Here is a 12957-nt window from a genome sequence, read left to right as displayed (position 1 = left end):
TTCCACTTGAACTTCATAATAGTTTAACATAAATTTTATTATTAAAAATAAAATTAATTCAAGATAATTTGATCTTCAGCTTCTGGTTTATAATTTATAAATTTATTAAATATTTAATTTTGAGATTTGCGTAGAGAAATTAATTCATTAAAATACTCTTTAATTATAAAGTTTGCATTTGTAAGCTTCATACCGTTACTAGATCAACTGATTATTATTAATAGCTTGTTACCTTTAATTGTAAGTTATTGATTTATTTAATTTATTGAATAAAAAAAATTATTTTTTTTTATAGACTTGTATTGAGTAATTGTAATTAGTGGAAAGTATGATTTACTTTTATATATTGTTTTGTTAATAAATATTTTTACTGAAATTTATATTTTATTAATTTAATTGAATGCCAATTGGAATTATACAACAATTAGTACATTTTTTTAATTATAAGATATAAATTATGAATTTTAAATTCTGAAATTTTGGCTCGAAAATTGCACAAAAATAAGTTTATTTGGCGAAGCCTAGAGAAAATTAAAAAATTAAAAAAAAATTAAGATAAATTTTATTTTAAAGTCAATTACGGTATTATTTTTTTTTACCTATGGTAAAAGACCCAGTTATTGACACTGGCGTAGTTGTTTGACACTTGCAATTTTATTCTAATTACTAAAATTAAATGTTCTCAAAAAACTAATTTTCTTAAAATTTATAATTCAAAAACTATATTTATTAATTTATTAGAGATGATTTGTTTTTTTAATTAAAATAAAATTGCAAGTGTCAATAACTAGGCCAGTGTCTATAACTAGGTCTTTTACTTTACATAAAAGATACTTGAGCAATAAAATATTTTTAATGTAAATCATTTACATTAAAAAAATAAATTAAATTAATAAATTTTGAATATAGGCATTTTATATCTATAATTTATTTATTTAGTTTAATTCTGACGTAGAATTACTCCAGTCATTTTAAACTCAATTTTACCAACATATAATAACAAAAATTGAAATATTTTTAAATGATTTTATTAATTCACCTACCAATTGATTTTTATAATAATTCAAGCTATATTTAAATAAATAAAAAATAATGAAAAGTACATTTTAAGTTTAAATAAAAGTTTTATTAACTAAAATTTTAAGTATGAAATTAATATTATTATTGAATTTTATTGCAATTAAAATTTCGATTTTAAAAAGAGGACGCTTAATTCTTTGATATCAAATTTTGTCATTGTTTATTCATGTATAGTACAAAACTTAAAAATTAACTGTTACGAGCAAGCATTCCGTCATTAACTCTCTTCTCAACTTAATCGGTGATAAATACATAAATAATAATTCTTGTTACTAACTACTAATTAAAATTTTTTGAATAATTATTTATTTATATTGATTAAACATGAATTTCGATTGGGAATTCGAAGATCTTCAAGATATGAAGTGTATTCAAAAAATGAAAAAGTATTTAGAGTTATTACTGGAAGAAGTGAACCAAAAACTAGCGGATTTAAAACGTAAGTTTTTTTTCCTTGAGTATGTTAATTTATAATCCTTAAGTTAGCCGACGTTTTTAATTTTTTCATTTTTTTTCATTTATAAAATTGAAACAAAAAAATAATTTTTAAAAATTGCACTTTTAGTTTTTTAAAAATAAAATTTTTTTTTAATAAACAAATTATAAAAAAGACTTTACTCATGGAGAATTTTTAAAAAAATTGAGAATGCAATTTTTGATAAATATTTTATGATACTAAAATCAGGAGGTGTTTAAAAATTTTTTAATATTTTTCATTAATTAAATAATAACTAAAAAATATTTTTCAAAAATTGCACTTATAGTTTCTCAAATTTTGAAGATATGGAATTTTTATTTTAATTTTTTTGTAATAATTTTGTCGATAAGAAAAATTATAAAAATTGTCAGATGTCTGCTAATTTAATTTTCATAATATTTATTCATTAAAAATAAAATTATAAAATAATAAGATGTCATTAATTTTAATATTATATTTACCGATACTAATTAATTTTTTTTTTTTATTAAAGATAAAAATATTGCTAATAAAAAAAAAGTTAACTTTATTAACGAGAAAAATCAAACGTTTGAAGACATAACTGTTGATAAAGTTTTTGGATTAATATTTGATGAAAATAAAGAAAAGCAGGTAATATATAAATATTTTTTTTCATCCCTTATTAAAAAAAAAAAATTTTAAAAGATTCAACCCATGCAAAGTGTATATCTATATATTTGTCAATTTAAATCTTTTTAATCTCTCTGAGATTATTTCTAATCTTTTCAAATTTCTTTTTCTAATCAGGGATAATTTTAAATTGAATTTGATTTATGATTTTTTTCATTAGAAAAATAAATTAAAAAATAATAAGATTACCATGCACAATATATATGAATTCCAATCAAATCTTTTTTAATTTCTTCAAATCAATTTTAATAATTTGAAATTTTTTATTTTATTTTATTTTATTTTATTTAAATAAATAAACCCAACAGCCTAGGGGCCATTAATAGGGTTAATATTAATACAACAGTAAGTATATAAAAAAAAAAATTAGGAAAACGGTTGACCCTGAAGGCCATCCCTGCAACTTCCGGCTAATTCCATACTTAGGCGCTTAAAATTGCACCAATGACGTTTTTGAGCTCTTCGAGCTCAAAAATACAATTTATGGGTTATTTTGAGCTCTCTGAGCTCAAAGAGATTGCTTTCATATGCTTTTGAGCTCTTCGAGCTCAAAAGTCTGATAGAGATTTGATAAGACACTATTTTTTGAATTTTTAAACCGCAATAACTTTTGAATGAATCAACCGATTTTTACACGGTTAGAAGCATTCGACGCAGTTTTTCAAGCCTCACAAAAAATCTTAAATTTTGAATTGATCGCGCTAGGAATTTTGGAGTTATTCCGAAAAAACACTTTTTTCGGTTTTCTTTCGTTCACGATATCTCTCGAACGAATTAACCGATTTTGACCGGACTGGTGGCGATCGACGTGGTTTTTTGAGGTTAAGAGCTGATTAGTTTTTGGAATTAAACCATCAAGCCGTTTAAAAGTTATTCCAAAAAAACCACATTTGAAAAAAAATTTTTTTCAGTTTTTTTAAGATTTCTCAAAATCTATTGATCTAAATCGGTCCAAATTGTTTTCAAAATCTAAGTTTGGTCAAGCCCTTTCGAATGGCACCAACCGCGATGAAATCGGTCAAGCCGTTCAAAAGTTATAAGCGGTTCACATACTTTCACACACAGACACACACACACACACACATACATACAGACACCGTGACAACCTCGCGGGGATAGTCAGGAAAGCTTCCTGTGACCTTCAAACGTCGAGATCTGATGAAAACTCGATTTTTGCAAAACGGGGTGAAAACAATAACTTCCCGATTTTTGAAAATCTTCGATTTTCTTAGTGGGAAGTTATAGTACATTTCTCACCGAGGGCAGGAAAATAAGAAATGTCTCAGATCACATGTAATTGTTGACCGAGGCGAAGCCGAGGTCGACAAACATGTGATCTGAGGCTTTCTTATTTCCTGCCCGTGGTGAGAATACTATTTTTCCCCTCGACGGAGGCGGAAAGCAGCATTTTCGTTTAGCGCAGCGGGAGGAAAATTGATGCTTTCCGCCCGGAGGGGGGAAAAAAATTTTTTTGATTTATAACAAGATGACTTATAGCTAGCATAGTGATTTCATATTTAATAGAATATTAATATTAATATTAATTATAAACATTCTATATTATAAATATTAATTATAAGCATTCCATATTATAAATATTAATATTAATTATAAAATTAATAGATAGATTGCTAAATGAGTAGACCATTGATGTGTTAGCAATTGCAAACCAAAACAAAAAATAATAGTAATAATAAAATTAAAAAAAAAAAATAATAACATTAATAATATAAGAATAATAATTATAATTATAAAAGTTGTAGCAATTGCACATAATTAACACTATTAAGTTGATAATTTACCAAGTGTTATTATTATCAGGTTAATTTAGAAATGGAAGAAAGTGATGAGCTCATCGGTGTAATATATGAATGTCAATATTGTAATTATAGAAACTCATTAAAGAAAGAATTAAAAAAACATATGAAATTACATCCTGAAAGTAAAGGATACAAATGTACGGTTTGTTATCACGAATTTCAAAGGCTAGAAGCTTTTCAACGCCACTGCCAGTCTAATATTTGTAAATTGCAAAAACGTAAAAGTTCCAAGCATGATAAATCTATAAATTCTATAGGTAAGTATTAAGTTTTATAATAAATTTTTTATTCGCGTACTGTTTATTAATAATTCTATTATTTTCTAGAACAACTTACCAATCATGAAGTCATATATAAAATGATTCTAAATGGTTATAAATATAGCAAGTGTGATGATAAAAAATTTCGCAAAATAAAAAGATTATAGTATCTTCTCTTCAAAAGCAAAAGAAAAAGAAAAATGAAGTATATTTATTTAGTTAATGTAATAAACATTTTATAGAAAAAAAATTTTTAGATCATCACTCCAAAATGAAGCATACTTTTTCACTGAGTCATGATTTGAAATTATTGATGAAAATAAAAATAAAAAAACGTTGAATGATTTAAAAATTTAATGAAGGATTGAGAACGTCGAACAAAAAAGCAAAAAAATAGTAGAATAATCGTTATAATAAAATTATTAGTTTAAAAATTCGTTTTGTTTGTATTTGTTTTAGTTTATATTTATACTCGATATTAATTTATCAGTTGAGGCTATTTTTGTTATATTTAGAAAATTTTAACAACTCCTTATGCGTACTGGGAATTTCTGAATGTGAATACTTTCTAATACTATTTAATTCTCTACGGAGAATTCAAAAGTATTGAATGTCTCTTATTTGAAATGCTATTTAATCCTACTTAATTCTCCATGTAGGATTAAATACACAGAAAAAAAGGTTTACTTGAGCCAAGAAAATATTTTTCTTCCTAATTATTTTCTTGGGCGAAAAAAAAATTTTTTTTTGACACAAGAAATTTTACTTATTCCAACGAAATTAATTCTCTTGCTTTAAGAAATATGTATCCTGATCCAAGAAAATTTATTTAAGTCAAGAAAGTCTTATTGTTTTGAGAAAATTCAGCCTCTTGCTCCAAAAAATTTAGTTCTTGATAGAAATAAATTTTCATGTCTTGAGAAAATTTCTCTCTTGCTCCAAAAAGTTAAATATAAAGATAGAAGCAAATTTTCATTAATATTTTTATTGATTAACATGTCAAATGGGAAGATTAAATAATATTGAATCATTTTTTTTTCATTCAATATGTATAGTTGTACGCTAAAATAATATATAATAGGTATCAAATATTCAAGAGAAAAATTTTCTCAAGGTAAGAAAATTTTTTTCTCAGCTGAATTAGGTAACGCTGCTTCCCTAAAGTATCTTAAAATCTTGATCAAATATAAAAATTTATTGTATCAAGTACTTATGATAATTTGAATTAAGAAAAAATGACTTCCACCAAGAATAGAATTTCTCAAAAAATTTTTACTTCGGCCGACACAACTTCAGTCGTCCTTCAGGCACCCGAAAATTTTTTTGAGCCAAGAATTTTGTTCTCCAGTCAACAAATTTTTCTTTCTGTGTACTTAATTCTCCACGGAGGATTAAATAGAATAAAAAACTTATAACCCTGAATTCTTTTTAATTCTATTTAATTCTCCAAAGAGAATCAAAAAGGATGTATTCAATTTTTAATATTTTTTAATTCTCTTTTTTAACCAGGGATACATTACAACTCAGTAATTACTTGATTAATTGTATTCTAATATGTAATTTTTCAACTTTATTTCTAAAAAAGTTATTGTGCAGAAAAAAATTTTCTGTCGTAATTTGGAGTCAAAATTTTTTAGTAAGTAGGAATCACCCTTCATAAGTTAAAGCATAATAAATACTATAGAAATAATTATACAACTCGTCATTTTACCGCCGAGGGATTCGTGAGCACTTGAAGAATTTCATTATAGTGCAACGATTGTTCATCGACAAATTTCTGGTGATCATACAAATAATTAGTCAATAATCTTGGAACATTAACCTTCACAAACTCCATTCCAGTAAGTTCTCGCTTCAGAAAATAATTCCATCGTGGGACCATTGTGATAATTGCTTCATGACAAATAGAATTACTTTTTCGATAATTATTAGGGTCACATTCAATCAAACATTCGTACATCGATAGCAATATTAAATACTTCATAAATGTTAAGAATAATGCACTTCCATTATAATCATTTATTCTAGGTAAAGCATTATTATTCATCGTAATTATTATTTCTCGTACAAATTTTTTTAATATTTCATTTGCAGAACTAGAAGTGTTTCTTGCACAGTAACGCAAAGCGTTTGTAGCGATTGTTAGTACGGCAGTAATCTTCTCCGTTTCCATTTTACTGATGATATTCCCTGATAGCCAAGTTGGCCGCAACTTTCTGTCAATCTACTGCCGCAACTTGTCACCAACTTGGCGGCAACTCTTGGAAAGTAACTCGGTTGGTGTCAACTTGTTCACCAAGTTGTCACCAAGTTGTCGGCAAAAGTTGCTCTGAAACTTTTTCACACCAAGTTGACGATAAGTTTCTCAAGAAATTTGGCGACATATTGCGGCAGTAGATTGTGACAGTAGTCTGAAACTGTGGCTATCAGGGTTATTAAAGTTGTTTATCCAAGTTGTTTGGTCCTTTGAAAATGTACCCTGATAGCCACAGTTTCAGACCAACCAAGTTGGTGTCAGATAGTTGCCACCAACTTAGCGACAACTTGCGGTCAACTTCCGAATTTGTAACTGTTGGCGCCAAGTTGGCTACAAGTTTCTGAGAAAAAAGAGACCAATCTACTGCCGCAATATGTCGCCAAATTTCTTGAGAAACTTATCGTCAACTTGGTGTGAAAAAGTTTCAGAGCAACTTTTGCCGACAACTTGGTGAACAAGTTGACACCAACCGAGTTACTTTCCAAGAGTTGCCGCCAAGTTGGTGACAAGTTGCGGCAGTAGATTGACAGAAAGTTGCGGCCAACTTGGCTATCAGGGTAGTTATGGTAAAACCTTTTGAATAATAATCAATTTCATCTCGATGATTGACCATATGAGCGATTATTGAAGCTCTATTACGTTCAGAAATATTAGAATAAAGAACGTTTTGTTGATCGGTGCTGTGTTCTGTTTCTTCTTGAGGAAGAACTGCTGGTTTTTCAGCTTGACTTGGTATTTATTTCCGTAGAACCAGGAAGACTTTGACTTTTTCCATCAAGACTATATTGAATTTCAGACCGGCCAGGAGAATCATTTGCACTTCCGATATTCACATCGTCGGAAGGATCTGGAGTGTTAACATCCAATACTTCGGATCCTTTAGGAAGAACAGTTCCTGCCTAATGATTAGTCAAAGCATCATAAACACTCTTAAAGTAATTATAAAAATTGTCATCAGTTGGACTGTTATTTTCAAAGACCCGATTGATTTCACTGGCGTGCATATTTTGTTCCTCGACAAATTTCTGGTGATCATACAAATAATTAGTCAATAATCTTGAAACATTAACCTGCACATATTCAATTCCAGTAAGCTGTTGCCCCAGAAAATAATTCCATTGTGGAACTAATTTGACAATTGTATCATGACAGATAGAATCACTTTTATGAAGTGTTTTCGATTGACACTCAATCAAACATTCGTACATTGACAATAGCCTAAGATAATTTATAATTACACCCTTCCACTCGATTAGTGTTGTAACGTGCGGTACAGCATAAGTATTGAGAGCTTTTATCACTTCACAAACAAAGTTTTTTAAAATTTCTTTTTTATGATGAGAATCTGGAATCGCATAGTAGCGTAATGTATTAATAGCAACTTTACCCACACTATGGATATAACCTGAGGGGTCTTGATTTATGTTATTAATCATTCTTTGCTTAAAATCATGCTGATTTTTTGAAAAGTTAGTAATATAAATTGCTTGTGAATAATCAGTTTTAGTATCTGTGTGCTTTATATATTCGATGATACGTTGCCTATTATCGTCAGAAATATTATGAGCATCCGGTTTTTCGGATTTTTGAGGAGAAACTGGTACTACGTCGCCTTGAATAATTGTTTCTGCAGAACCAGAAGAATTTTGACTTAGTTTTTCAGTATTAAGTAGAAGTCCAGATTGATTAGGAAGATGATTGCTCTCTTTTCGCTCTACTCCTGCATTTCCTCCTAAAGTTTTTTCAGAGGCAATACTGCCAGAATTTTCACCATTAGCTTCTACATTTTTGTCCTGAGTTTGATTGTAATATACGCCGAAACCAATAATAGCTAATGCTATTATCACAAGCATAAATCTTACAAATCCACTTATTTTAATTTTTATTTATAAATGACTCCAAAAGTTCTCGCTTTCGAATTTTATTTTCATGAATTGACATTATAAGAATCTTTCTTACTAAATAAACTCAATAAAAAATGAAAAAATTTCAATAAATTATTTTTTTATTCTCATATAAAAAATGATATGGCCTTATGTAACAAGATCAAGCGATTTATGGCTACACGGAAAAAAGTAAACTGTAATAAATAACAGTTGATTTATAATAAGTAATGATCAACTGCTAAAAATTACCATTTCAAACAGTAAAATCGTGATTTTACTATTCACTTTATAATATTTACCATTTAAACGTTACAATTTACTCTTTACATGGAAGAAAATACTATTTCAAACAGTAATATTCGCTATGTGAATGTCTAAAATGTTAAAGTATAATAATTAAGAATTCAGACTTTGATATTTATCATTTCGTACCTAAAAAATGATCTTATGATATGTAAAAAGTATAAAATAAAGTTAGTAAATTTCTAATACAAGCAACGTCAATATTTACAATGTAAAACGGTAAATTTTAAACGCAACGCTAAAAATCAAACTGTAATTATTGACTTGTTCGGACTGATAAAATGTATATTTTAAAAGTATAATTTTTACTGTTTCAAACGTTAAATTCTCCCAGAGTGAGACCCCTTTCTCTTTCATCTGAGTTCCCCTTCTCCTCATAATATCGACTATATATTGAAATGGCAATTTTTACTGTTTGAAACTGTAATTTTTAAAGATGAAAGAGTCGTTATTTACTATAGTGACAGCTACTAATCACTTATTTTGGATATTAAATTATAAATTGTCGCTTTTATACTTTCTACATTAAGTTCTGTAATATTTATATTTTGGCCACCCCGATATCCGCTTTACTGTTTGAAACTATAAAAATTAACCGAAATCCGAGTGAATATTACAGTTTACTTTTTTCCGTGTAGTAATGAAAATTGGTCGTATCAGAGAATGTTTTAACGAGAAGCGATCATTGCAAAACATGCGAGGATAAATAAGCCAAAAAATAATAGTTTAAAAAAACTAAAAAACACGCTTTTTATAGAATACCCAACTAAAAAATAAAAAATAAATTTTAATAAATATAAATTAATAATAGTGTAAATAAGAAAAAAATGTATTTGATTGTAAAAAAAGCGTGGGGTGCATGGTGTAAATAGTTATAAATATTTTATTGACAGATATGAGCAGAAGGATTATCATTTTGATAATGTCTTAAAAATTACCCTACGCTTTTTTTTTTTTTAAATCAAGTACATTTTTTTCTTATTTACACTATTATTAATTTATATTTATTTTTTATTTTTTAATTTGGTATTCTATAAAAAGCGTGTTTTTTAGTTTTTTTAAACTATTATTTATTTTTTACTTTTTAGTTTTGTTTATTGATAAAAGCGAGTATTTTTAAATTATTATTTAGCTCGTTGAATTAAAATTATCGTTTGAAAAAAATCTCTAGATATCTTAATTAAAAAATACACCATCACTAAATCCTCTCAATTCTTCAAAATTATCTTGATTAAATTAGCTCAAATTAAAATAACGCGATTTTTGTCTCAAAGGTACGACATTTTAATCGACAAATTAATCAATATCTTACTGATAATTATATCAATTACTCAAAAACCAAAGCGTTATACACACTTAGGAAGTAATCGTCTGAGTCATTCTTTTCAGAGCTACTTTTGTAATCATCAATAACTCCGGCGATAACTTTATCATACTCACGTTTGTCTTTTGCAAACTTCGGATAGTCGTACAAATAATTAGTTAAAAATCGCGGGACATTGATCTTCACAATATCAAACCCTTTAATGTCAATCAGGAAGAACGTGTTCCATTCCGGTACCAGCTTTACAATAGCATTATGACAGATTGAAGTATTTTTATTCCGAGTTTCCGAGTTGTTTTCGAACAAACACTCGTATATCGACAATAGCGTGAGATAAGATAAGAAAAGCTCGAAATTTGTTTCAGCCGTAAGCGGAAGCGCATTTGGAAGAAAATTGTTGCCCTGAGTGATTATTAACTCAGCGTACTCTTTATAGGAGTCATTAGTGGGATTGTATTTAGCGTAGTAGCTCAAAACATTTATGCAATTTGATATTACCCAATTAACGTAATCCAGACTTTTTACATTAAATTTGGCCAATTTTTTGGTCTTGTATGTTTCAATATCCGTCGCGGAGAAATTGGTAATGAAATTAGTTATTGCTTTATCCGACTTATTAATTAATTTTTTAATATGATCTATTATAACGCTTAAATTATCTTCTGAAATTTTACCGATTTTATAATCGTCAGGAATTTGGCTGCTGTCTTCTTCATCTTTTGCTTTATTTTTATGTTCAATAGTTGTTGAATCAATATGTTTTTCAATTACCGGCTGAATTCCTGTTTTAGGGTCTCCACTATCCGGGACAGTTGCTTCTTTTTTTGTTTCTCCATTTTGTTCGTTATTATTACCCCAATTGAACGGATTTATTACGAGCACAATAATAATAATACCAACAAGGCCTACTACAAGGAACCAATCATACATTTTGAACAATAATACTTGATAAAGTTTTCGCGGGAGTAATTATATATTAAGTTATATCTGTTGGTCGTTTAAATTAGGCTGAGAATCAGTTATTCTTCTTTTAAGGATACATTTTGATATCTCTGTCCAACTAAATAAATCAAGTAAATAATGAAAAAAATTTTATCTATTAAATAATTTGTTGCTTTTATAATCCAACAAAAATTACACAAACAAATTTTTTTTCATTGGACTTGTTGTCGTGTTTTAAAAATAATAAGTGAACTAGCCGACTCGAGCGAATATTTCGCACAATATCGTAATAAAATTGTGAATGTTCATATTATGATGCAAATATAACAACAATATTTTTTACTACTGTTGAAAATAAAATATCTTTCATTGATAAATTATTGGATTTACTTATTTTCACTGTATAATACGACCCTTTGCTTTTTTATGACAACTATAAAATCGAGCGCGCTTTGCACGCTTCTGTCAAAATGTTTATCATCGACAATTTAATTTAATTAATCAATGTTTTTACAAATTTTACTCATTCATATTTAACCGTTGCCAAAGTGGTCACCATAGCAATGAAAAGCGACAACAATGAAAACGTCACATCAACTTTTTAATAAAGGATATTATGTTAATTTTGTTATTTAATTATATTTATTTATGTATAACTAGCAGCCTTACAATCATTATGTAACTTGTGAAGTATAAATAACTAAAATGTCGCGTTATTAAATAATGACTTTTGTTAAATTGTACTGTAATTTTTTAACTATTGACGTTTTTGAAAATATAAACTCATCCCGATGTTACAATAATCAAGAACTTTCATTTAAGTACGCACATGCATTTTTGATATATTTTTCATTTATACATATATATAACATATATTTTAAAGATATAAGCTCATCCCGGTTACATTCATCAAGAGCTTTCATTTGAGTACCCACATGCATTTTGTAATATTTTTCATATATACGTATATATAATATATATAAATATATGAAAAATTGATGTGGGTACTTAAATGAAAGGTTTTGATGAGTGTAACATCGGGATGAGCTTATATCTTTAAAAATGTCAATATTTCACAAGATACATGGTCATTTCTTAATTATGTATCATATATTGTTAAATTGCACTGTACTTTTTTAACTATTGACGTTTTTAAAGATATAAGCTCATCCCGATGTTACACTCATCAAGAGCTTTCATTTGAGTACCCACATCAATTTTTTATATATTTTTCATATATATATATATATATATATAAATATATGAAAAATTGATGTGGGTACTTAAATGAAAGGTCTTGATGAGTGTAACATCGGAATGAGCTTATATCTTTGAAAATGTCAATAGTTCACAAGATACAAGGTCATTTCTTAATTATAATAAATCGCACTGTACTTTCTTAACCATTGACGCTTTTAAAAATATAAGCTCATCCCGATGTTACACTCATCAAGAGCTTTCATTTGAGTACCCACATGCATTTTTGATATATTTTTCATATATACATATATATATAAATATATAAATATATGAAAAATTGATGTGGGTACTCAAATGAAAGGTCTTGATGAGTGTAACATCGGGATGAGCTTATATCTTTAAAAATGTCCATAGTTCACGAGATACAGGGTCATTTCTTAATTATGTATCTAGAGATAAAGTATTTTCGAATGCAGCCTAAAAACTTATCATCATAAATTGACTATTGGTGAGAATGATATGAAACTTTGAAGAGGCATAAATTCAAGTCAAGACCTTTGCAATGACACTAAATTTCACTAAAAAAACCGATTTCACCATATGACTATCCTGGAAACAAAATTTTTCTTATTCTCTTAATAATATAGATAATTATTAAAATTTTTCTCAACCAATATTTCAGATCAATTATTAATATTTTTATAAAGGGATAGGCAATCTGTCGTTTTATTTAGAAAATTTTACAAAAATTATTTT

At 27.4% G+C, this 12957-nt stretch overlaps 1 protein-coding gene across 1 annotated transcript; it reads left to right on the top strand.

The window, feature by feature from the left end:
- The first annotated feature begins 1257 nt into the window (after window positions 1-1257).
- On the top strand, window positions 1258-4655 carry LOC123264859 (zinc finger protein 600-like). The gene is made up of 4 exons (XM_044728381.1): window positions 1258-1519; window positions 2052-2170; window positions 4031-4286; window positions 4356-4655. Exons 1-4 carry the CDS (start codon window positions 1405-1407, stop codon window positions 4454-4456), a joined length of 591 nt encoding a protein of 196 aa, XP_044584316.1. The 5' UTR covers window positions 1258-1404; the 3' UTR covers window positions 4457-4655.
- Window positions 4656-12957: the final 8302 nt, after the last annotated feature.

The sequence above is a fragment of the Cotesia glomerata genome, linkage group LG5 (assembly GCF_020080835.1).
Source record: "Cotesia glomerata isolate CgM1 linkage group LG5, MPM_Cglom_v2.3, whole genome shotgun sequence".
Lineage (NCBI taxonomy): Eukaryota > Metazoa > Arthropoda > Insecta > Hymenoptera > Braconidae > Cotesia > Cotesia glomerata.
Note: the sequence above shows the minus strand (reverse complement) of the source record. Positions and strands in the feature narration are given on the sequence as shown.